This window comes from Perognathus longimembris, chromosome 10 (assembly GCF_023159225.1).
Source record: "Perognathus longimembris pacificus isolate PPM17 chromosome 10, ASM2315922v1, whole genome shotgun sequence".
In the NCBI taxonomy this organism is placed as follows: Eukaryota; Metazoa; Chordata; class Mammalia; order Rodentia; family Heteromyidae; genus Perognathus; species Perognathus longimembris.
In genome coordinates, this window is record NC_063170.1 from 28,460,710 (window position 1) to 28,488,114 (window position 27,405).

General features: G+C 36.8%; 1 protein-coding gene and 1 long non-coding RNA gene across 2 annotated transcripts in view; one reads left to right on the forward strand and one right to left on the reverse strand.

Moving 5' to 3' along the window:
• Itfg1 (integrin alpha FG-GAP repeat containing 1) overlaps nucleotides 1-27,405 on the forward strand; it is a 174,147-nt gene that overhangs the window by 48,561 nt on the left and 98,181 nt on the right. Inside the window, exons 7-8 of the mRNA XM_048355677.1 lie at nucleotides 4,139-4,200; nucleotides 12,074-12,155. Coding sequence (XP_048211634.1) covers nucleotides 4,139-4,200; nucleotides 12,074-12,155 — 144 coding nt within the window. The remainder of the gene's footprint in view (nucleotides 1-4,138; nucleotides 4,201-12,073; nucleotides 12,156-27,405) is intronic.
• LOC125358500 lies at nucleotides 5,133-25,495 on the reverse strand. The gene is made up of 3 exons (XR_007212318.1): nucleotides 24,640-25,495; nucleotides 13,592-13,595; nucleotides 5,133-5,142 (listed from the first exon to the last, which is right to left on the reverse strand). It is a non-coding gene; the product is annotated as an uncharacterized LOC125358500 (long non-coding RNA).

The following is a 27,405-nucleotide window of genomic DNA, read 5'->3' on the forward strand; positions in this document are numbered from 1 at the left end:
CAACTTTTCTTTGCCTGGAGTTTATCCTTCTTATGTGAGAGTAAGAGGAATGACTGGAAAGGCAGATAACATGATAGATGAGAATTGGTTGTACAGCGTAAGGGAAAAGAATGAGATCAAATTTATATTTTTGTTTTTAGTCATCCCAGAGGTAGTGTGGAAGATTAGAAGAGATTGATGACATTGATATGGTCACACAAATCTTGGAAAGTTTTGATATTTTCCCAAGGTAACTATGAAAGTAAATACGTCATTGGAAGTATTGTGTCTAATATAGTATTAGCCAACCAAAAAAAAAAAAATACTATATAACTTTGATGTGCTGGCTCATGTCTTTAATCCTAGCTGCTTAGTAAGCTATGATACACAGGATTATGGTTTGAATCCAGCCTGTAAGATTCTAACTCAACCAATAAAAGCAACCATTAGAGTAGTAATTAATTCATCCAAGAAATATCAATGAATATTAAAACTGATCTTCAGAATTTGATAGGAATGCTGGATACATCTACAATCTTAGTTACAGGGTAGATAGATCCGTGTTTGAGACCAACCCAGACAAAAATCTCAAAAGACCTCATTACAGTCAATAAAATCCTTGGTGGAGTGGTACACAGCTGTCATCCCAGCTACACAAAGAGACTAAATGGGAAGATCATGGTCCCAGTTGTTTAGAGCAAAATGTGAAAACATATTCAAAAGATAATGAAAACAAAAAGAGCTTGAGGTGCGGCTCAGATGGTAGTGAGTCTGCATAGGAAATTCAAGGTCTTGGGCTGGGAATATGGCCTAGTATACATGAAGCCCTGGGTTCGATTCCTCAGCACCACATATATAGAAAAGGCCAGAAGGGGCACTGTGGCTCCAGTGTTAGAGTGCTAACCTTGAGCAAAAAGAAGCCAGGGACAGTGCTCAAGCCCTGAGTTCAAGCCCCAGGACTGGCAAAACAAAACAAAACAACAGAAAATTCAAAGTCTTGAGTTCAAAACTAAAGAAATGTACATACCGCTGTATCCAAAGGCAAAGCATCTGCAGGGAAGTGAAAGTACATGCAGAAGTGTTTGATACATGAACTTACATACAAATGATCCTCCCTGGAATCAGGAATCTTCAGTTCATCTAATTATAAAAGTAAATAAATTACTCAACTTTCTGAGGATTCTATGAAAATCTTCATTACTATTTTATTATTATTATTATTATATACATTAACTTCATGAATTCTTAGGAAATTTTACACAAAACTGTTGAGGGGAATCAGACTGACTCCATCTCAGATTAGTTAAAGAGAGCAGAAACTGATTCCATCTTCACTAAGATCTCCCTGCCCCTGAGCTTCAGGGTTGGGAGATGTGTGCCCCATATGCCCCAATCCAGGGAAGGTCCCCTTCTCTGTGATAAGATTGTGTAAACTGCTTGACCACCTTCGTTGTGGAATGTGCAAGGTTAAACAGGGAGGAGAGGCCTAATTCCCCCCCCCCCCCCACATACCCGCTGTGAATAAGGACAATAGCCTAGGCTTAACAATTCGGCTCAGATTCACTTGCTTTGTGAGGGGACCCTGCAAACACCTGTTCACCAAACACCTGAGATGAGTGACAATTTGGACCACAATGATAGGTTAGTTCAAACAGATACTATGTGGCAGGTTGTAACTCCATTGGCCACCTGCATGTGGCCTGGCATGACTATGCAGTTTCTCTGTCAGTGTTGTAACCCCATTGGCCACCTGTGTGTGGCCAGGCTTGACCATGTGGTATTTGCCTTTGTAACCCCAACTTAAGGACAGCTTGGGATCACAGTGTTAGCTCCCAAGTCTGCACTGTGTCCCTGGCTGGTCAGCCCGCTTTTCACTGTCACAGTTCAGCTCCCGAGTCTGTGCTGCATCCCTGGGCGGTCAGTTCACTTTTTGTTTCCCCAATAAATTCATCTTTTTGCTTGAGACTGTCTCTAAATGGTGGACTCTTGGAGAGACAGGAAATACCCTCCCTCGAACCCCATAACAAAATGTGAAAGTATGAGTGGTGATAATTTTCTGCATATGAAAGGATTTTTCTATAAAATAGTTATGATCGTTGTATCACTGAGTAATCACCTTGTTAAAGCATAAAAGAATGCTACTTTCATATTCCAATGAGTTATCTCCCAAGTTTCAAACCTTTATAGTCAGTAAGTAAAACTACCGTTATGAAAACATTCTAAATTACACAGTTACAATAGATGTCCATACAGCTAACTGACCTTTTTATTACAAGGTAGTGAGAGTGTTGTTTTGCTAAGAAATAGTATTAAATTTTTTCTTGTTTGAATTTATGAAAGCAATTCATCTGTTACTCAAAATTTGAAAAATGACATGTTCACTTCAAACAAATCTGTGATTTAAAATAATGCTAACAACTGCCTAAGAATAGTGGAATACAAAATGTGATTATCAGAATATACCTTGCACATTGGAATAAGAAAGATTTAAGGTATAAAAGTTAGGAAAAATATTGCTTGGGGTATATCTCATTGGTGTGGTGCTTATTTGATATGCAAAAGACTCTAGGCTCCATCCCTAACACCACACACACAAAAGAAAAGAAAAAATAAAAAACGAGAAGAAAAAAAGTGCTGCAAGTAATTGTTCTTGAAAGTGAAGAGTTTTCTGAGAGAATTTTTTGAGTGGCTTAAGCATGTAATGCCAGTTTACTTGGAAGTAGAGACTAGGATGATTGTCGTTTGAAGCTAGCCTAGGCAAAAAGTTAGCAGGAAACTCCATCTTAGAAATTTTGGAGTTAGTGGCACAAACTCATCATCTCAGCTGTAAAAAATGTTTAAGTAGGAAGATGGCTGTCCTTGTCAGTTTGGGCAAAAAAATCCCATGAAACCTGCAAAATTCCTATAGCAAAAAGGGATAGCTAGGGACATAGCTCAGCTGGCATAGTACCTGACTACCAAGCTTGAGAGCCTGGGTTCAAATGTTAGTATCATACACACAAACACTCACCTTCAAAATAAAGGTTTTGAAGGAGTAGTATCAGATGTACCTTTTGGATACATTTTTTCTTAATTGCACTAATACAACTTCATTGGTCCCTGTGCATGCGTGTGTGTGCATGTGTGCGCGCGCTCCTGCCTGTCTTGGGGCTTGAACTCAAAGTCTGGGCATTGTCCCTGAGGTTTTGTGCTCAAGACTAGCACTGTACCACTTGATCCACAGCTCCATTCCGCCTCTTTGATGGTTAATTGAAGATAAGCATCTCAGAGACTTTCTTGCCTAGTCTGGCTTCCTCAGATCTCAGCCTCCTGAGTAACTTCATTTGCCTTAAAAAAAAAAAAAAAAAAAAAAGGAGAGACCAGGTCTGCAAAACAAAAAGCTTCTTGTCAAATGGTATTTCCACAGGTTTGGGTCAGCGACCTTACATTATGTATCTAAAACCAAACAACTACTAAACATAAAAAGGTCTAAAATAGAACTATCAGTGGTTCACAATAACTCAACAGCTATGTACATATGATCATATAAGACAAGGATAAGCAAACTCTATTGTTGACATTATATTTAAAGTTATAGGTGAATTTCCTTTGGCGTACGCCACATGGCTACTGTATATGATTTTGGTACACTGGGTATTGTATACATGCCTACGTGATCTAGGGAAGGGAAAGAAAAACGAGGGTGTAAGATATCACAAGGTATGTACTCACTGCCCTATTATGTAACTGTACCTTTTGCACAATACCTTGTCAACAAAGTTTAATTTAAAAAAATAGTAAAAAGGGCTAGAGTGTAGCATAAGTGGTAGAGTGTGTGCCTGGAGAGATTGAGGCCCTGAGTTCAATCCCTTGTACTGCCAAAACAAAAAACAAATGAAGCTAGGATTGGAAGTAGAGCTGTGGCTCAGAAGTGGTGGAGCACCAGTCTTGAGCAGAAATGTTTAGGGACTACATCCAGGTCCTGAATTCCAGCTCCATGCCTGACCCCTCCCCCCCAAAAAAATAAAAAGATAGCACACACACACACGTATATGATCAAACCTGTTAAAAATATAATTCAAAATGTATTTAGGTAGAATTCTATAATTTCATGCATTGCAACTCTTCATTCTTTTAAATATAACTACAAAAATTTACATTTCCATTCTTTTCCTTCTAGATTTATTCCTCACAACATTGTCTGAATCTAATACTTTCCAGTTTGAGATATGTGAAAATTTGGTAAGAAATCTTTTCTTTAGAGCATTTTTAAATGATGGCTTTCAGTAAAGGCACATGATTTAGAAAATGAAATTAAAATAATCATTTGAATTGGTTGATTTCCATAATAAATAGAAACTATAAGAGCTTTTGGTTGTGTTGTATTCAAATTGCTGAACAATGCTGAGGAACCATTCAGCCAGCAGCCCTCCCTTTGCCAGTTTCCAGGCATAGGTGCTGACCAGCTTGCTTTAATATAGCATGTTGACTAGGCTTTCAGCTGTTGAGAAAGGTTACTGTCATATAATTTGCCACTGTGATGCTTTATGAAGAAAACTCTTTTTTAAAAAGCTAATTTTTCTTCTCTGCCTTCAGGCTTACAAAAAGAAATAGAAACAACAGACACTAAATTGACTGCCAAGTGACCAGGATTAAGAAGTCTTTCCCAATAGGCTTTCTTTTTGTAATTGTTAATCAAACAATTACTTTCATGATTTATGTTATCTTTAATTTGACACATATTCTATGAAAAATAATAAGGTTAACCCACTCAAAGTAGTTGCATAATATTTGATTAGATTTAAGACCAATAACATGGGCCTCAGAACATTTGTCACGTTAGTCAAGTGTGAAATGTCACTTTCTACATATAGAGAATGGGTATAAGAGTCTGTTTCCTAGAATATTGAGGAACATTAAATTAACTGTGTGTAAAGTGCCTGCAATATAGAAGACACAAAATTTAAGTTTTAGATCTCTTGATTTTTCCACCTAATTACTCCAAATTATCTTTTATCAAATTAAACCCATTAGCCTCTTACAGGTTTTATGAAAATGCTAATGAAAAACTGTGAGTTCTAACTAATGTAAAGTTCAAAGTGGTGGTGGCCAAATTCATTCATTGTTGGCCATTGTCTAACAGACAATGGTGTTGGATGAGACTCACACACAGAAACTGGGGAACTAAGCAGCTCTCTTTAGACATCACCAGGGCTTCTAAAAGCTTCTAAGCTACACCACTTTAGTATTCTTAAGAATTGCAAAGTTTATAAAAAGGAAAGAAAGACATCTAAACCAAAGACTTAAAAATATAATTGTATTTCTAATGCTAGAGATATAGTTGTCATATTCTTTATGATTGTTATATATAACAAATTCCACTGTTGAGGGATACTTTTTTTGCATTTAGTTTTCATTCCTGCCTCAGCTGAACCTTGTGAAAGATCTATTTAATTATTTTGTACATTGTGGAAAAGAGCCTCAATAAAAATAAGTAGATGTATATAAAATTATGAAAACACTTTTAAATATATGGCATCCTCTATCTTTGGTTTTAAAGGTGATAAAGTAACTCAATAGTAAAAATAATCTTCATGTGGATTTTATTGGAGTCTTTTTATCTTTGATATTGTATCTTTGATATTTTTTTTGTTTGTTTGTTTTTGCCAAACCTGGGTCTTGGACTCAGGGCCTGAGCACTGTCCCTGGCTTCTCTTTTTGTTCAAGGCTAGCAGCACTCTGCCACTTGAGCCACAGCGCCACTTCTGGCCATTTATCTATATATGTGGTGCTGGGGAATCCAGCCCAGGGCTTTATGTATAGGAGGCAAGCACCCTTGCCACTAGGCCATATTCCCAGACCTGATATTGTTTTCTTTAAAGAAAATTAATAAATTGGCTATTGGCTAATAAGGACTAAAAGTTGTTTTGTATTAAAGATATCAGTGAATAACTATTTAAAAAAATTACTCATAAACTTGTTTAAGATGATAAGGAAGAGCTTGAAGCAAGGAAGAAGTTAGGCTCAACTATACATACAACACAGAAAAATGACATTATGTATAGCCAAGGAGCAAGGTGGGTCAGTGGATCAGCGATTACTAAGAGGGTAGCATAATTCTTAAGCTCTGCCTTCATTCCTCCTAAAATTGAACTCTCAGTTTGGACTGAATGGGGTCTTAAAAGAGTCTGACGAAAGTTTGGTCAAAGCAAGAATCTAAGTTTGTACCTAGATGCAAATACGTAAATCAATAATATAAGTTATGGAGAATATAGACTCAAAATTAGCTAGTTGAAGGGCTCAAAGTAGGGGCACATGACTTTAATCAATCCCAGCTACTCAGTAGGTAGAGATAGAGAGGCTTGAGGTTCAAGGTAGCCAGAGAAAAAAGATAACAAGACCCTGTCTCAATTAGTAAGCGAGGTATGATAGTATACATCTATGGTCCCAGCTATACAGGAGGATATAAGTAGGGATAACACTGACTGAGGCTTACCCTGGGCAAAAACAAGAAAGCCTAATGTGAAAAAATTAAGTAAATGAAAAAGGGCTGGGTATGTGGCCCAAGTGGTGACACACCTGTCTACTCACTATAAGGCCTGGAGTTTAAACCCTCATATCGCTTTTTTAAAACAATTAACAAATTCAGATAAAATATAGTATTTGTAAAGTAGATGACTGTATTCAAAGAATAGTCAAACATTTTATAGTAACAAACTTATAAAACTATGTCACTTTGAAATGTAGTGGCTTGAAAGTGTCATTTGCCTGTTCCAGTCCATAATAGTGTCTGGAAGATGTACAAGGGTAGGACAGGAGGAAATCATACTGAGAAGCCAGTATAGATAACTCTCTGGCTGGTATGATCAGAGTCAAAGAGCATTTGCTTCTCCCTGACCCACCTAGATTTATCAGTAAGGCTTCAAAAAAAGATGTGGTACTTGCATGCCTAGTATAGATAAGTCAGATTTTAGTGTTGGAAAATGAGAAAGGTAGAGAAAGAGTCAGGCAAGAAGTGTAAAAATGGGCTGAATATATGACTCAGCAGTATAGCACATGTCTAGCCAGTTTGAGACCCTGAACTCAAACCCCAGTACCATTAAAATAGAAGAACTCTACAGATAACAAAAGATATTTTCAAAGAGAAGAAGGTAGCTGGTTTGGACCAGAACATAAATGGGACCTTGGAAGTTAAGATTCGAAAAATTGGTTTAGACAAGATGATAAAAGATGTTTGACTTCTCAGCTAACTAATTTGATTTTCTAAAACTCTGTTGAGAAGCTATTCTATGATTTAGAACTGTGAGAGTGAGATGAAGAGAAGGTTCATATTGCAGTTAACCTTGCTGTTCCACATCAGATATATTAATGTGGAAAACTACAGGAGGTAAAATAATGTAGGTGGAGTTCTCAGTCACGTGGGAAAGAGGTAAGTGATTTAAAGAATAGTATTCTGGGATAGAAAAGGAGTATAAAGGAGGATGGCCATTAACACAATGGCAAATTGTGATTTATAGCAGAATGTGCAAAGATGAAAGAAGAAAGGTGTTTTTGATCACTACTGTTATTCTGGCTGTTATGGAGGCTGAGTTCTGAGGAATGCAGTTCAAAGCAGCCCAACCAGAAAAGCCTATGAGACTCCATCTCTAATTAAACAGCAAAATTCCATGCTGGTGCTGCTCAAGTAGTAGAGCACCGATTGTGAGCAAGAAAATTGAACAAGAACATGACAACCAGAGTTCAAGCCCTAGTATTGGGGCAGTCACACACACACACACACACCACCACCACCACCACCAAAAATAACTAAAAAGAAGTATCTAATTTGAGGTAGGAAAAATTATGTTAGCAACATGTCAAGGAACTAGTTAGAAATATAGAACTGGAATTCAAGTAAAAAATGTCTCGGAAAAGACCCAGAAGAGTGACAAAGTCAGATCCTTGGACAGGCTGTCAGAATTTTCAACCCTGACATTTTGTAGTAGAGAGCTTTCCTGAGTGTTGTAGATTATATAGTAATATCTCTATCCTGGTGCTGGGAATATGGCCTACTGTCAAGAGTGCTTGCCTCGTGTACATGAAGCCCTAGGTTCAATTCCTCAGCATCACATATATAGAATATGGCCAGAAGTGGCGCTGTGGCTCAAGTGGCAGAGCACTAGCCTTAAGCAAAAAGAGGCCAGGGTTAGTGCTCAGGCCCTGAGTTCAAGGCCCAGGACTGGCAAAGGAAAAAAAAAAATGGAGATCTGATTATTGCCCTTCAAAACTAGCCTAGGCAGAACAGACTGTGAGGCTCTTATCTCCATTACAAAACAAAAGTAATATCTCTGTCCCCTACTCACTGTGACAATCAAAAATGTCTTCAGATTTTGCCAAATCTAAAGGGGATAAAATTAATTGACATTCACTACTTTACATGAGTCTAAGTGAAGATGCACAATAATTATCACATATTGCTTCCAGACCATTTTTAACATAATGAATAGAGTAGTTTTAGCATTAAAGTTTAAAATACTCAGTTGAGTATTATGATACACACCTGTTATTCAAGATACTCAACAAGTCGAGACTGGAGTATTCCTAGTTTGAGACCATGCTATGCAATATTAGGGAGATCCCCATGTCAAAAACAAAATGGAAAGGCTAGGGTTTTAGCTCTTGCTAGAGGACCTAGATTCAACTTCCACATAAAAATGTCAGGCTAGTGCATTTAGAGTGGCCCAAGAAAGGTACTTGATACAACATAGCACTATGGGAAAAATGGCTCTTTCCTCAGCAGTGATGGTTAGATAATTCAGTAGTGGACCAATAATAGTATTGCTACTAATATTCCTAATGACAACACTGAATGTTAACTAAATGTATATTGTGTGTTAGGCACTTTATTTTTATCATCTCACTAACCTTCATACTCTCCCTTCTCCCCTTCCAGCCTACCCCACTTCCCAAGACAATTTCAACAGTTTCTTAGTTGAAGTCTAGTCTATGTGGCTTTTTATATTTGAGAGACTGTTACCTTAGAAGTATCATTGTTTGGGAATGGAGATAAATCATAAAATTATATCTAGAATATACACACAGAGAAAAAAATACATTTTAGAGACAAGTCAACTGATCTTAAAGAACTAACTTTAGACCTCAAACCTAGTAACAGTGCTGCCAGGATTTGTCTAAAACTTCTATCCTGAAGTCATTGCATAGTAATTTCAGAAATGAGCTAGACAATAGAAGAGACAAGGACATAGGTATAGCCCTTATTAATTGGCCCAGTTTCCTGGACTACAGGAAATTAATAAAGGTTATTAAGACTATGGGGGACTGGGGATGTAGCCTAGTGGCAAGAGTGCCTGCCTCGGATACACGAGGCCCTAGGTTCGATTCCCCAGCACCACATATACAGAAAACGGCCAGAAGCGGCGCTGTGGCTCAAGTGGCAGAGTGCTAGCCTTGAGCGGGAAGAAGCCAGGGACAGTGCTCAGGCCCTGAGTCCAAGGCCCAGGACTGGCCAAAAAAAAAAAGACTATGGAGTAGATGAGTACGTGACAAAATAATTTACACATCATAAGGACAGGACTGCCACTGTAAAAATACCTTTTAACAATACATCTTGCAAAACACTTCCTTATCTGTCACTCTATTGGACTGTCTTTAGAATCCTACTTGAGACTGATTTTTTTTTTCCTGGTACCAGGGCATGAACTCAGAGTCTTATGCTCTTGCTTAGTTTTTACCACTCATGACCAACACACTACCACTTGAAGCACACCTCCAGCCTGACATCTTGCTGTTTAATTGGAAATGGAGTATTTCAGACCTTTCGGCCAGGTTGAGTTTAAACTGTTAAGTAGAATTGTAGATGTGAGCCACCAGTATCTTTCTAAACCTATTTTTAAATAGCACATGTATCCCAATCTGACAGTGAAGAACTAAAGTGAAACCCAGATTATTAAACAGCCCTAGAATTTGTATAATTTAAACCTACATTTAGTACTTTCTCTATAGAGTCAGAATACAGAGCAATATTGATGTCTTGCTTGTGGTCTTCCTAAGTTAACTAGTTTCATTTTTTTTAAAGCATACTTTTGTCTTACTTTAAAACATATGTAATGAGAGGAATGATATTGATGAAAACATTTATTAGATCATTGTCATCAAAGAAAAAGTATATAAATGACATTACTCTAAATGGAACTTAGCTTATGTCGTTTGTATTACCAGGCAGAATAAATAACAAGTAATAATAATGTGGGAAATTTGAGTGAAGTATCTTTTTCCCAGCTATGTCATCTATACAATGGTTCCACACATAGCCACTTTGCCAAGGATACATTCTCTTTTATTAATACTCGCTGAGAATGTGATGCTTTTTATTGTATTTTTATTCGCTTACCTTAGTTATAAAAAGGAGGATTTCATGATTATATTTCCATACATTTATAATGTGTTCCAATCAGTCTCACTCCTTCTGTGACTCTCTCCCTTTCCAAACTTCAAGCTTCACGAAATAATTTCAACCATTTTCATAGTTGCAAGCATTCTAGCAAATGTGGCTTTTAACATGTGGGAGGCTATTAGCTGGAAAGGCTCGTTGTTTCTGAATGGGGATAAATCATGATTTTATATGTAGAGATTTTTCTAGACATGCTAACCAAAGTTCATACTTTCATTGTGTAGCTTCATCCACTTGAGTCAGTTTACTAGCTTTATTATCAACTTTATCTCACATGATAGAACTAATATGTTCTATTAAAAGAGTTATTTCTCTTTTTTTTCAAAAAACATCATGTATACTCAGTATACAATAATCTTTTAAAACAAAATATAACTTTTAACACTATAGTCAGAAGTGGCAACTTTGACACAACAGCTCCAGTGCAATTGCAGGTTCTAGCAATAGTGGAAAATGAACACCAAGGTTTAATACATTTGTACAAATAATACATAGATACAAAAAGTATTTGAAAAGTACATCAGGGCTGGGAATGTGGCTTAGCAGTAGAGTGCTTCCCTTGCATGCATAAAGCCCTGGATTCCATTCCTTAGCAACACATAAACAGAAAAAGCCAGAAGTAGTGCTGTGACTCAAGTGGTAGAGTGCTAGCCTTGAACAAAAAGAAGCCAGAGACAGTGCTCAGGCCCTTAGTCTAAGCCCCAGGACAGGCAAAAAAAAAAAAAAAAGTATATCAGATATTTTAATAATAGTAGGGGAAACATTTCTGTCTATGGATAATGGAGTGCAAAATGGTTAGAAAATTGCCTGTTACAGACAGCTCTCATTCACGCATGCATATTTCCCAGGCAGTTTTTGTACTTTCATTGTAGCAGTGCCTTCTCTGAGAGCATCAGGAGTCACTTCCTTAAGGAATAACTTGAAAATTTGTAGTAGCTTTAAAGGAACAAAGGGAAACCTTTGAAGTACATAGATACCTTATATAAGATATGTAGGTATCAAAGTCAATAGCAATTTTTTATTTACATCAAAATTCTGAGTTCAATCTTTTATTTGTCTTATTATCTAAACTTACTATGAGTAGATTTTTATATTTTCAAGGCTTTCTACATGAAAAGATGCCAATGATGTCTGAAATGATGATGATGATGATGATGATGATTGGGAAAAAGCCATACCAGAATTGGCAGAAAGAAAGCTTCTAAATTAGCCAGGTTCTGATGGCTCATGCCTATAAATCTAGCTGCTCAGGAGACTGAGATCTGAGGTTCATGGTTTGAAGCAAGCCTGGGTAGGAAAGCCCATGAGACTCATCTCCAATTAAGCTTCCCCAAAAGCTGGAAGTGGTGCTATGGATCAAGTTGTAGAATGCTATCCTTGCATATAAAAGCTCAATGACAATGCCCAAGTCTGGAGTCTAAGTTCTAGAAATGGAACCCATAAAAAGCATTGTAAATTCAAATTTCTTTGTAAATTTCATTGTAAATTCAAATTTCATTGTAAATTCAAATTCAAATTTCTTCAAAGCTCATAAGACATTGTAGTGACGTTAATACAACAAAAGACTTACATTGTTTATTTCTCTGCTTCAGTTAAAATGCTGTTTTACATTTGATAAATGGGTATGTGATGAGTTTTAATTCAAAGTCCTATTGACTTCAACAGGATGGAAACTTCTCTCAGTGTAATACCCTTGAAACGCCTAAAAATTTGATGTTGGTTGGACAGTCAGCTTTTGCAGACTTTGGTAAGATTATTTTGTCTTTCAAACCCCTTCCTTCTTCTGCTTTTGCCCTATTGTTTGAGAACTATACCCAGTGTTTTCAGAACTATTAGAAATTTAAAAGATGTCTATTTTGTTACAGTATTTGGTCAGTCCACTATTAAAGTAGGAAGAAATTGTGACATTTAAAAATTGGTTGAACTTAAACTTTTTTTAATTAAACTTTTTTCTTTATTGTCAAAGTGTGGTACAGAGGGGTTACAGATTCATATGTAAGGCAGTAAGTACATTTCTTGTTCAACTTGTTACCTCCTCCCTCATTTTCTCCCCGTCTCTCCTTCCCCCCTACTCTCTCCCGAATTTAAACTTTTATCTGGGAATAATATGCAAAAATATAGTCCTGGGACATTTATAGAGAGTACCAAGTAGTAATTATTATGATTTTCTCATGTACAAGATGTGGATCCCTTATTGGAAAATGCTGAGTCAAATTTTAAAATATTTGAATATAAATAATGAGGTATCTTAGTTATAATTATGTTCATGTCTAAACACGAAATGTACTGTAATTTATGTATACCACATATATGTACTCTTACACACATAAACATATGTGTATAAACATACACCATGCATTTTTTTTTTTTTTTTTTTTGCCAGTCCTGGGCCTTGGACTCAGGGCCTGAGCACTGTCCCTGGCTTCTTCCCGCTCAAGGCTAGCACTCTGCCACTTGAGCCACAGCGCCGCTTCTGGCCGTTTTCTGTATATGTGGTGCTGGGGAATCGAACCTAGGGCCTCGTGTATCCAAGGCAGGCACTCTTGCCACTAGGCTATATCCCCAGCCCCTACACCATGCATTTTTAATGCATGTCCTGGATGGAATTTTCCACTGTGGTATTTTTGTTTTGGTTTGTTTTGGTTTGGTTTTTTTGCCAGTCCTAGGGCTTGAACTCAAGACCTGAGCATTGTTCCTGATGTCTTTTTGCTCAAGACTAGCACTCTACACTTGTGCCACAGCACCACTTTTGGCTTTATCTATATATATGGTGCAGAGGAATCTAACCCAGGGCTTCATGTATGTGAGTCAGGAACTCTACCACTAGGCCACTTTCCCATCCTCTACCCACCGCCCCCCTCACGCTATGGCATCTTATTAACAAAGATTTGCAAATTTACAGGTTATAAATATTCAGTAAGTATAACTGGCATATGGAACAAATAGAACCAAAAGATTTAATCTGAGCTCTCAAAACTTGAATACTAAGTCACTTAGGAGACTGGCATGGCAGTTTAGGCTCAGCTACACAGAAGACAGAGATTGGGGGATCACATTACTGAAGCTAACCCATGTAAAATGTTCGGAAACCCTATCTAAACAAAGAAACAAATAAAGGGATGGTAATCACTCCAGTAATCCCTGTTCCACATGATGCTTAAGTAAAATGAATGTAGTCCAGACCAGCCTTAACAAGAAATTCAAGACCCTCTGGAAAATATCAAAAGCCAAGAGGTCTAGAGGCATGGTGCAAGTGGTAGATTGCTTGCCTAACAAGTGTAAGGCCCCAGGTTGAAACCTCCAACAAAAAAAGAAGCTATTATTATTTACATTTTAACCCTCCAAAGAGAAACAGTCTACTGTGAACATTGTTTATTCCTAGGATTCTATGCTGTTAATGAAGGTTAAGAACCTCAAAAACATGGCTCTTTTCATTTTTTGTCAAGGCATTAGGACTTTTATATTAGATAAATGATTTAGATGAGCACCATCTAAAACAGATTCAAAACTCACTCCCACCTACTATTCCTTGTCCTGCCTCAACCTGTTCTTCAGAGATGTGTCTGACATATCAACATCTCCAGGGATCTTAGTTTCCTCATTTATAAGCTGAGTTGATAACAATATCAACCTCAGAAAACAATGATGAATAATACAATGTTAATAATGCACTTGTTGTCATTTGAGTTTTTTCATTGGATTTGTGGTTCTTTTGTTTTAACTGCTCAGTTGACTAAATGAACACATTGTTCTGTGTCAGGGCAGTACATTCCAAGGCAGCTGAACAGGGGTGGACAGTGTTATGTAATGAAAATTATAACATGAATTCCTGTGTTGCACTGCTTGATTACCCTGAATACTACTTTCATTTTCAGTAAATTCTCTTATGTGGTTTATAGGTTTTACTAGTCAAGTAGCAGAATGCATGAAATTATATTTTGAAGCTTGCTGATTGATTTAGTTGTTGGAGTCGTAGCAAATCCCTTTGTGTCTCCTTACCAAAAAAAAAAAAAAAAAGGAAGAAGAAGAAAGCATATATCTAGATATCTAAATAGATATATACAGATAGATAGATAGATATTGAAGTATCTAAACATATATATATATATATATATATATATATATATATATATATATATATATACTGAATAATCCTCTGGAGTTTTGTGTATCTCCCTGGTCTTCTTGGCCTCTGTTTAAGAACCTCAAAGTCAAAGTTATACTCTTTATTTTTGTGTATTTTATATCTTAAAGTGCTGTGCTCTAGACTTAGCTCTTGGCTCTGCTCTTAGCAAAATTACTAGTGCCATTACTTAAAAGGTTTTTAAGCCCATCAATGGTGCCTCATGCCTGTAATCCTAGCTATGCAAGAGACTGAACTCTGAGGATCACAGTTCAAAGCCAGCCTGGGCAAGAAAGTCCGCATGAGACTATCTCCAAATAACCACCAGAAAACCAGAAGTGGTATTGTATCTTAAAGTGAAAGAGAGCTTGCATTGAAGTTTGAGTGAAAGAGCTCTAGGATAGTGCCCAGACCCTCAGTTCAGGCTCCATAACTGGGGTTGAGGGGAGGGATTTTAAGTTTTACCCTTTATAAATATAAACATTTATCTATTGATGTTTTAGAATGCAGACTATAAATTAGTTAAATTAAGAAATACAAATGTTCCCCCTTTATAAAGCAACTTTAGATAGTTTAATCATTAAATTTCTTTTGTGTATTATAAATTTTAATATCTTATCTCTTAATGTCTTTTAAAAAGTTTGTATACTTTAGTTGTATATCGCCAAGAAACAAGACAGCTAAAAAGTCCAAAAAAGCAGATGGCATTGAATAAGATGGTAAATATTAATAAATCCAAAATATATGTTTTCCTAGGAACAGTATACATTTGAATATATCTGTGAATTGCATTCTACCCTCTTCCACTCCACCCACTCTCTCTGAACCAAGGCAAGAGAGTGACTGACAGCAAGAAAGTCAGCACAGCTTTAAAAATTTGCCATCTAGTTAGTAAAGAAGCACATGTTTCAATAAATTATATGGTGACTGGGAGAAGGCCATAGCAAATAAGAGTTTTTAAATGACTGTTAGCTCATGACGTTTTCTAAAAATAACACCACCCAAGTTAAACAAAAATATATCAAAGTAACGTTTTGATCAGAGAAGTCTCTTTGTAAGTCTTTTAGCCCACTTGATGAGGGGGATATTGGTACTTTGCAGTTTTGTTTTGGAAGAAGGTAATATTTTTAGTTCTGCATATATTTTAGAGATGAGGCCTTTGTCCATTGAATGGCCAGTAAAGATCTTCTCCCAGTCTGTGGGCTTTCTGTTTATCTTGCGAGCTATGTCCTTTGCCCTACAGAAGCTCTGCAGTTTGATGCAGTCCCACTTGTCCAACCTTTCTTTGATTTGTAGCCTTTCTGGATCATTGTTAAGGAAGTTCTGTCCTGCGCCTAGGAGCCCAAGTGTTTCTCCTACTCCTTCCTTTAGTGTTTTCAGGGTGTCTGTTTTGATTTCGAGGTCTTTAATCCATTTGGAATTGATTTCGGTGCAGGGTGATATATAAGGATCTAGTTTTAGTTTGTTGCATGTGTTGAGCCAGTTTTGCCAGCACCATTTGTTAAAGAGGCTATCTTTCTTCCAAACTATTGTTTTAGCTCCTTTATCAAAGATTAAGTAGGCGTAGTTCTGTGGGTTCATTTCTGGGTCTTCAATTCTGTTCCATTGGTCTTCAGGCCTGTTCCGGTGCCATTACCAAGCTGTTTTTATTACTATAGCTTTATATTACAGCTTGAAGTTGGGTATTGTAATTCCTCCAGCACTGTTCTTTCTGCTTAGGATTGTTTTTGCTATTCTGGGTCTTTTATTGTTCCATATGAACTTCTGGATTGCTTCCTCTATTTCATTAAAAAATGGTGTTGGGATATTAATGGGTATTGCATTGAAATGAGAATGGCCAAGAGACATATGAAAAAGTGCTCTACATCACTGGCTATAAAAGAAATGCAAATCAAAAGAACATTGAGATTCCACCTCACCCCAGTAAGAATGTCATATGTCAAGAAAACTAACAATAACAATTGTTGGAGGGGATGTGGCCAAAAGGGAACCCTACTTCATTTTTGGTGGGAATGTAAACTGGTTCAGCCACTCTGGAAAGCAGTATGGAGATTCCTCAGAAGGCTAAATATAGAACTCCCCTATGACCCAGCAGCCCAACTTTTGGGTATCTATCCAAAAGACCACAAACAAAATCATAGTAATGCCACCAGCACAACAATGTTCATCGCAGCACAATTTGTCATAGCTAGAATATGGAACCAACCCAGATGCCACTCAGTAGACGAATGGATCAGGAAAATGTGGTACATATACACAAAGGAATTTTATGCCTCTATCAGAAAGAATGACATTGCCCCATTTGTAAGGAAATGGAAAGACTTGGAAAAAATTATACTAAGTGAAGTGAGCCAGACCCAAAGAAACATGGACTCTATGGTCTCCCTTATTGGGAATAATTAGTACAGGTTTAGGCAAGTCATAGCAGAGGATCACAAGAGCCCAATAGCTATACCCTTATGAACACATAAGATGATGATAAGTGAAATGAACTCCATGTTATGGAAATGATTGTTATATCACATTTGTAACTACTTTCAACATCCCATCTGTATCTGTAGCTTCTATTATTGATGATGTTCTTGTATCATCTTCCAGTGGTTGTACCTACACTATCTCTGTAATCTTATCTGAGTATATTGGAAACCATGTATACTCATATTAGAAGTAGGAAATTGAAAGGGAATACCAAAATTGAGAGACACATGGTTAAAAAAAAAGACAATCAACTACAAAAGCAATACTTGCAAAACTGTTTGGTGAAAGTGAACTGAACACCAGGGGGGGGGGGCGGGGGGGAGGGAAAGGGGGAGGAGGGAGAGGGGTATGAGGGACAAGGTAACAAACAGTACAAGAAATGTATCCAATGCCTAAAGTGTGAAACTGTAACCTCTCTGTACATCAGTTTGATAATAAAAATTTGGAAAAAAAAAAGTAATGTTTTGAGCTCTGTGTGTGTATGTGTGTACACGCATGCACATACACAAGCGCACTATTCCTAGAGTACAACTCTTTCTAAATGCTGAGAAAACTTCATAGAACAATGATTTTGAATTAGATGTAGTTCTCCTTGCCTAAAATTTTGTGGAGGCATGAAAATAGCATGGTTAGTGATTAGTTAAATAAACTAGTTAGGCTTGAATAGACAGGCTTTTGAAAATATAGAAATAGAAATGATTATCAAGTGAATTACAGGTCACTGTAAATTTATTCTGTGAATATAATGCCAAGTAAAACAATTTTGAACAGCTCTTTGTTAATACCTTTTTTATTAACTTTGGGAGATAAAGTTGAATAAAAATCATTTCATCTTGTAAGATGCACATAGGCAATGTTCTCCAGCATAGAATCAAGTTCCAGGAAGATTTATTTGACTCTCTGAGGAGGTTGAGATTTTATATCAAAGGTAAGACAGATTTAAATGGTTTTAGGATGCTTTATTGTCTAGAGATGGAAATGAGTCTACAATTGACATGAGGTCATCAGACCTAGAGCGACAGCCACATCAATCAATGGAGGGACAGGAATAAGAAACTTGCAAAGAAAGTATCAGTAAATTTGACAATTGGCTAGACACTGGGAAGGGTAAATAATAAAAAAAATTGACTCTGAATGACTTAAAGAATTATGATTGTATTTATAAAGACAGATGAGAGAAAACTGCATTGAGGAGAGAAAGCTAATTTAAATATTACAATACTTTAAACTCACTACGTTGATCATAAGACAACAAAGGTGGGACATTCAACAAATCTAAATTGAAGAATAAAACAAAAGCAGATAGAAGAGTCCTCCAAAAGACCTAAATGAGCTCTCCAAAGGGGTAAATGAAGGTTTTAAAACCTTAGGATGGAAGGAGTGCTAAAAGATGGTCAGAAACCGTTGACAAATACTGAAATGTAATATAAGAGGATGAACAAGAAAAGTTCTTTCGATTTTTAGTTTAACAGGACATTAATGTTACCAAGGTTTTCATTTTAAAACTCACAACAATCTTTAGGCTATAGAATTTACCCAGTAAGTAGCTGGTTTCTTGTAGTCACTAGGTGTAGTGTTGTGCCCTGGCCTCGTGCGCCCTGGCCTCGTGCTTAAAAGATCTAGAAGTTATAAATGCCTCTCTTAGTTATATAGTCATTAAGGGAGTGGGCTGAAAACATCAGATTCCATAATTTCAAACAAAAGGCTCTTTATTAACTAATGAACAATAAAAATTCAATAGAAATAAGGTACATTTTGTGTCAAAAGAAAATAAATTTTATATATATTGTGTAGTGGGAATCAACAAGAAGCTACAAAACTGAAAAAAATAGGAAAAAAGCCTTTTTCTACTTTTTTAAAATTATCTCTAAGAAGTTTTACAAAAGAGTTGCCATTTAATAACTTGGCTTACGAATACAATATACCTTGATCAAAGCCAGTCATTTCAACATTATCACCCTTCTTTCTCCTACTCATCCCTTCCCTTACTCTTCTTAATTTTGTAGAATATACATTGGAATCTTCCTTGTATTTTCCCCCTTCTCCTCCTCTTCATTTGTCCACCCTTTTCCCCTTGACCCTACCCCTTTTGAATACCTACTCTCTGAACTTTGACTTTGCCTTTCTAAGAAATTACACTATTTGAGTTCTTCCTTGAATCTATTTTAGTTAATACATTTGTAACCATGTGCATACCACCCAACATATTTATGTATAAGTTTATAAGCTAAATCTAGCTTCCATATATATGAGAACATATCCATCTTTTGTGTCTCTGGGCCTCACTTGCTTCATTTAACATAATTTTTCCAGGTCTTTCCATTTCTTTACAAATAGTACAGTATCATTCGTTCTAATTGTTGAGTAAAATTCCATTGTGTATCTTTATCACATTTTCTTGATCTATTCGTCCTTTATGGGGCATCTGGGCTGATTTCATACCATGGCAATGATAAAATAGTGCTTCAATAAACATGGTTGTGCTGTTGGCTTTATTGTATCCTGGTTTGTAATCTTTTGGGTAAATGCCCATGAGTGGAATTGCTGGATCATGGGATAATTCTATGTTAAATTTTTTTCAGAAACTTACACAGAACTTTCCATAATGGTTGAACAAATTTACATTTCCACCGACAGTGTATTAATGATTTCCTTTTGGCATTATCCTCATCAGCATCTGTTATTATTTGTTTTCTTTATAATGGCCATTCTAATAAGGGTGAAATAGAATCTCGGTGTTGTTTTTATTTACATTTGATTTATGGCAGAGATGTTAAACATTTTTTGTACAAACTTCTAGTCTGTATATTATTGGTCACAAAATGTTCATATTTTCTCCTACAAAAGGATTTTGAAAATTAAATACCTTCTAATAGACATGTGATAATTATATCATAATTGAAGTTGTGTAGAAGAAAGTTCTGGGTGTTAAGAATTCTGGGCTTGGCACTATTATGTGAATCACTTTAAGTTTGTTTTATTTCAAATTTATATCTAAATAATGACTTGTTTATTCACTTATTTTTTTGTTGAAAATTGATGCTTTTTTCAGTTTCCTTATGTTTTTGGTTTTGCTTTTGCTTTTTTTTTTTTATTGCTAGTCCTGGAGCTTGAACTAAAGGCCTGACCACTGCCCCTGGCTTCCTTTTTGGTCAAGGCTAACACTCTACCACTTGAGCCACAGCACCACTTCCGGATTTTTCTGTTTATGTGGTGCTGAGGAATTGAACCCAGGGCTTCATGCATTCAAGGCAAGCACACTACCGCTAAGCCAAATTCCCAGCCTTGTTTTTGCTTTTGTTGTTAAAAAAGAAAGTGAACTCCAGCTGAGAATTATCAAATAGGAAAACGATTAAGTTTTAAATGTTCTGTATTGTATTACAAAGTAATATAAATAAAAGTATGTATGTTCGAAGTATATATACTATGAATTTGTGTATGTATGTGCATAACTATGTAAGTGTTGGATTCAAGGAATCTGAAATGTAATGGTTTTTTTCTTTGAATAATTTGTATGTTACAAACATCAGTTCAGTGTGTGTGTGTGTGTGTGTGTGTGTGTGTGTGTGTGTGTGTGTGTGTGTGTGTGTGTGTGTTTTGCCAGTCCTGGCGCTTTAACCTCTGGGCCTGGGCATGGTCCTGAGCTTTTGGATTCAAGGTTAGTGCTTTACCACCTGAAACACAGCTCCACTTACAGATTTTGGTAGTTTATTGGAGATAAGAGTGTTACAGACTTTCCTGCCTGGGTTGACTTTGAACCGTGATCTCAGCTTCTGAGTATGTAGGATTACAGGCATGAGCCAGCGGCACCTAGCTTTGCAGTTAGTTTTTCTTCCATTTAGTTTTCTTCTTGTTTTGTAATGAAACAAAATGTTGATTAATCTATTAAAATAATTTTAAGTGCCTGTTTTGTTTTTTGTTTGTTTTTTTTTTGCCAGTCCTGGGACTTGGACTCAGGGCCTGAGCACTGTCCCTGGCTTCTTCCCGCTCAAGGCTAGCACTCTGCCACTTGAGTCACAGTGCCACTTCTGGCCATTTTCTGTATATGTGGTGCTGGGGAATCGAACCCAGGGCTTCAAGTATACGAGGCAAGCGCTCTTGCCACTAGGCCATATCCCCAGTCCTAAGTGCCTGTTTTTTAACTAGTTGTATTTTAGATGTTTAGCATGTAGCCATGAACAAAGCATACAAGAACCATGTTTCCAGGAAATTTAAATTCTCTTCAGAGAAAAAGGACTAAAATAAGAAAATTACTAGGGCTTTTCCAAAATAGAGGAAGATCTTTCAGGAAATGAAACAAGGAGCTAATGTTAGTAAGGACTATTATAAGTAACTTGTTGAATTTCACATTTGACACAGTGCTTTCATTTGTTATTTGTTTGAAAGAGTACTGCCATGGTCAGATACTCTCAAGAATATTTAACATCTTTACATGGTGTATGGTAATGTGTACACATAAAATATTTCAATTTTATCAAAAAATTTACCATAATGACTTTCTTTGATGGGGTAAAAGGAAAAATGTTTAAACTGGTTTCCTTTCCTTTGCCTATGTGAAAGAAAATTGACACTACAAAGATATAAAAATAATTCACAGAAACAATAGGACAAAAGGTGAACTAATTCAGCAGTGATACTCACTAGACACTATGTTAGAAATGAGCTACACACCTTGGGGGGGGGGGTGGGAAACTGGGAGAAAATGAAGGAGAGATGACACTATTCAAAAAGAAATGTACTCTTTACCTGACTTATATAACTATAACCCCTCTGTACATCACCTTTACAATAACAATTAAAAATTTAAAAATGAAAATATTGAAAAGCTATGTAAACACTGAAATAACATTTATACAGTATTTGTATAAAATGTTAAATAATGTAGGTAACGCATGTCATTCAATAATAAGAATTCCAACTACATAGCGATTAGGAATGGTGAAATATTGTTACTCGCAGGGAAATGGTCAGAACTCAAACAAATAATGTTGAGCGAGACAAGCCTAGAACACAGAAAACAAAGGGGCATGATCTCCCTGATATGTGACTGTTAAGAAAGGGAGATGGAGAGACAGTAGAGACCAGGTCTGTGAAACCAAAAACTGCTTGTCAAATGGTACTTCCCACAGGATTGGGGCAGTGACCCAACAGTATGTAACTAAAACCAAACAACTACTCAACATATAAAGGTCAAAAATCGACCTCTCAGTGGAATACATTAGCTCAAAAGCTATGTATCTACGTTCATATAAGACTACTGTCGACATATTGTCTAATATCGACATTACATTTAAAGCCCTAGGCGAATTTTCTTGGGCTTGGCCATGTGGCTACTGTATATGTTCTTGATACATTGTGTATTGTATGTATGTCTACCTGACCTAGAGAAGGGAAAGAAAAACAGGGCGTAAGATATCACAAGAAATGTACACACTGCCCTACTATGTAACTGTACCCTTTTTGCACAACACCTTGTCAAAAAAAATGTGTTCAATTAATAAATAAATTAAATTAAAAATAATAAGAATTCTAGAATTAGAAAAATGAAAATATGAAGAACAAGAATTAAAAATGTTAGTGCTGGGATGTAGCTCAGTGGCAAAGCACTTCCTTAGCAAGTATAGTGTCCTGGGTTCAATCTCCAGTACCAAAAAAGAAAAAGACAAAAAAAACAACCAAAAAAATTATAAATTTTATAAGCTTATGGAAAGCCCATTTCACAATTCCAATGTCTTTTTTTCATAGCAGAAGTGATTATGCCCTGAGTCTTATCTTGGTGAGTCATGAAGATAAGAATAGATTTTAAGTTATATATCTGGCATAATTAACTTGAAACTAATATATATTTAATTTCAAAGTGATGCATGGTAAGAATACATAATTGTCCCTGGATATATTTAAAACTCTCTATGATATTATATTTATATTGTTGCACGTTACTATTTTGAAATGTAATGGATGATATCTCTACTACTTCCTAACGTAACTCAAAACTTAATTGGGACATTTGTCACTCTTAAGTCTACACCAATGAGTCGAATGAATCTGTGATGAAGTAGAACCCATAAAACTGTCTTGGAAACTTTGTTGTGCACATCTCTTAATTTTTTGATTACCACAGTACTGTGAAAGTAATTATTAAGGATACCTCTTATTCTTATACCCAACAAATTTACGTATGTGTATATGGAATTCCTTCCTGACATACTACATATGAAGAGGAATTCTGTGTTTTCTATAAGGATAGTATGGAAGTCTGAAAATACTTTATGAACACTCATTCCATCCCTCTTCTAAGTATTGTACCCTATTTTCAAACAGCTCTATCCATTTCTGTTTCTACTTTTCCATTTGTAACTCTACATTTTTCATTGTATAAACACCTGTCCATTGATAAGAAAATCACAAATGTTCTTCTTGGACCTTGGTAGATACACAGTTCTTCTGTGTGGAACATTTACCTACTTGAGGCCTAAGTGATGAATTAGATCAATAGGTGGTGGTTCACATGAATGGAGGGAGGATAGATTGATGGATGATCATGCTGTCCACTGTGTTCCTTTTGTCCAGACCAGCCCATTCCCTTAGGAACTCTCACAGAGTTATCCCATTTTCCTGTTGTAATCCACAGTGCCAAGGCAGCTCCCATTTATTCTGTTACACATAAAGACAAATGGGCATTATCTGTACTTAGCTTGCTCTTTCCTGTCATCATACAAATAGAAATGATTTAGAAATTGAGTGTATTACAAATGTTTACTTTTACATATTACTTAACAATACCCCCCAAGAACTATTTTTTAAGAAATATTTTACTTAGCTAAGTTGTCGGGGTCCTTTGCCCCCAGCACTCTCCTGGCCAGCAGGAGAGGCGGTAAGCACACCCGACAGAGCTGAGCCAAGAAAAGGTGAAAGGTCGAGGAACTGCCCGCACCCAGCCCCCCTTAGCTGGAGGACAATCAGACAGCCTGGGAGAGAGGTCTCAAAATCTCAGTTTATTCAGGGAGGAGTCACTCTTAAAAGGGTCAGAGAGCGGCAGGAAGGGGAGGGGTGTAGCGCACCTAGCTAGGGGCTATGAGGGGCGGCCTGAGCTGTCTGTCAAGGGTGGAGAGCGGAGGGACCAACCCTAAGAGGCGGCCTAATTCTAGTCTCAGCCCATAGGACCACCTCAGGGTTCACCACCAGGTGCTATCTATCTTGGCTACAAGTGGTCCCAAGGCTGGGAGGCGGGGCCAGCTAGAACCGCCATTCTGATTCTGGGGAACCTGGAAGGCAGGCAGGACTAACCACCCCTTCTGGGTTCCTGCATAACAGCCACAGGGCCCCAGGAATGGGAAAACAGGCGGGGCCAGCTGATTGCCTCTTAATGATACAGGGGCATGCCTCTTAATGATACAGGGCGTGCCCCACACTAAGTGAGATGGGAGAATCATTTTAGGTAAGGAATTCAAAACTAACCTGGGTAACAAAACATGACCACATTCCTCTGCCACCTACACTCTCTAAAAAGAAAAACTAATAATAATTACATTTGTTATAGATAATCATTTCAAACACCTCTGAATGTTATTATTTGTCCTCATAATACAATAGTGTAACAAAGGTTTAGAGAAGGTAAGAAACTTAGCACAAGGTCACAGAACTGGGAAAGTGGCTGAGCTGGTAAATTATATTTGTCTCTATCTCAACAAACTGTTATTAAAGATTATGCATTAACTGTGCTTGTATTTTAGTTCTTAAAATGAGGGACTATTCTCATTGATAACCAACAGTAGCCTATCTTCGTGTGTGTGTGTTTAACTACATAATATTATACTACTTAGATAGTGAATCTTTTGTTTCTTTCCTTGCATTTTCTGATGGCTTTTCCCATTATTTTTCAAATTATTATACTGTGTTACCATACTCTTGAGTGATCATTCATCACAAAATATATAATGTTTTGTGTAGAAGTAAGGCGACTAGGTAGGTCTAAACAATATACCCGAAGCAATATGCCTTGTTCTTAGAGCCAACTTGGTGCCTTGCTGGGTAGAGGGGGCTTTCCACACAGGTCTTCTTTGGATTATATGTGTGTCCTCATCTGATTTATTTTGCTTATATTTTACACCTTTGTTATGTTTAAGTGTCCTCCTTTGGTTTTCTTTGCATATGTAACACTTTTGTTATTATAAATTCCTCACACTTCATGTGGTTTGGGCCTATATAAAGCTTTGTGCTAGCTACATTGGAGCCTCCCAGTTCAGCCTTGTAAGTGGTGGCTTCTTTGTTTCTCATGATTGAGTTCCCTTACAACAGTATCTGTAATTCTAGAATAGATAGTGCATATAGATATAGTGAAAAAAATCAAAAGCAACCTTTAGTAATTCTGATATAAAATTTAGTAAAATATTGTTTTATCCTGGACTCAGACCAACCTTTTCAGAATATTTATTTTACTGTTAAGTTTGTAAGTACATGTGTAAGGGTGTTTCCTAGAAATAAGCTCCCTCATTTACATCTGAATTTTAATTCCTCCTCAGTTGAGTTGTTTATTGCTACACAGCCACTTCTCAATATTTTTTTCAGTCAAGTTTAGAGAATATGACTCTATTCTAAATTGGAGTTCAGTATATGGAGCCAAGATAGCTGTTCCTTCAAATACACACTGTTTTAAACAGTTATGAATGTGCAAACATTCTTTATGTCCTCTCCCAGCTCATATATCCTAAATCAAAATTTTCTTAATTGACAATCTATCGATTATTTATTTTTCTAATTTTCTCCTTGGATCTAGGAGTCTGCATTTGAAGGATCAGCTTATTTCCATCCTATATGTTAATTAAACATCTCACTTCTCACAGATTTTAGAATTTTTGCAACATAAGCTTCTGGTATTAAAACAATAATATAATTTATGATGGTAAGTAAAGATGACAGGATAGGAATTCATTAGCTCATACTTAAGACACTATGAAGGACTGTGGCTGTAGCACTTGCCTAGCAACACCAGACCCTGTATTAGATCCTCAGCACGGAGGAAGGAGAGGAAAAAGCTGAAATAAGTCATAACTTAAAGTGATATAGTGTTTATTTTTATTTTAGATTATATTTTTTATTTTAAGTGTACTGTCAATTAACTATAGTGGGTAATGAGTGCTGATTTGCCCTATGCTTTAGATTCACACAGACCCAAATCAAAGTCTGAGTACTGAAATTCCCTAAACAATGATTTCATCATTTATACCTGAGAATGTTAAAACTATGTTTATGGTAAATGTAAAAGAAAAACAGATGAGCCCATGCTTCATGCCTATAATCTTAGCCAGCTCAGACACGTAAGTCCATGGGCCTCTTATCCAGTTAACCACTAAAAAAGCTGGAAGTAGAGCTGTGGATCAAGTGGCAGAGCACCAACCTTCACCAAAAATACTAAGTTACAGTGCCCCAGGCCCTTCATTCCCTAGTACCTATACACACACACACACACACACGCATGCACGCACACGCACGCACGCACATGCATGCACTCACTAAAACAAAACTAGATCTAGAAGCGTTAATTTCTAAAAGAAGAAGGAGGAATGGAGGAAAGAACAAGGGAACAAAATAAGAAAGAAAAACAATATGGGGTGGGGGTCTGAGAAGCTCCAGAGGGATGAAGCATAACAGAGACCCCTCAGGGAAAAATGATCATGTACAGCAGAAGTCAAATTGGTCAACAACATCACCTCAATGGCTACTATAAGAATAAATAGAATGTACATCACTCAATATTTCTTAGTTTGTCTTTCCATTTCCTTTGTAGAAGGACAGCTTATTTCTTTTCCACTCTGAATTTATGAGAAGTTAAGAATAGTGAGATGAAGGAGCTGATCCCTGACCTACTTTCCCTTCTGGGTTGAATTTTGGGAAGTATTTACTTTTAAGTTGTATGTTTTATTTGAGCATGATATCTCTTAAATGCTCTCGTGGATATTTAATTTAGTAAGCTATAATGTATGATGAAGTCATGCAAATGTGTTACAGTTTCCTGAACTTTAAAAACCTCAATTCAGACCATTTTATTTTTCAAATGTTACTATTATTTAGTACATTTCTGGTGAGCAATGTTATTTTCCTGCTGGAGAGTTAGGGAAAGAGAGACAAGTACTTAAGCAAGAAGGAAGTCTCGGGCTGGGGATATAGCCTAGTGGCAAGAGTGCCTGCCTCGGATACACGAGGCCCTAGGTTCGATTCCCCAGCACCACATATACAGAAAACGGCCAGAAGCGGTGCTGTGGCTCAAGTGGCAGAGTGCTAGCCTTGAGCGGGAAGAAGCCAGGGACAGTGCTCAGGCCCTGAGTCCAAGGCCCGGGACTGGCCAAAAAAAAAAAAAAAAGAAGGAAGTCTCATGTCCATCTTTATAATTTTGTGG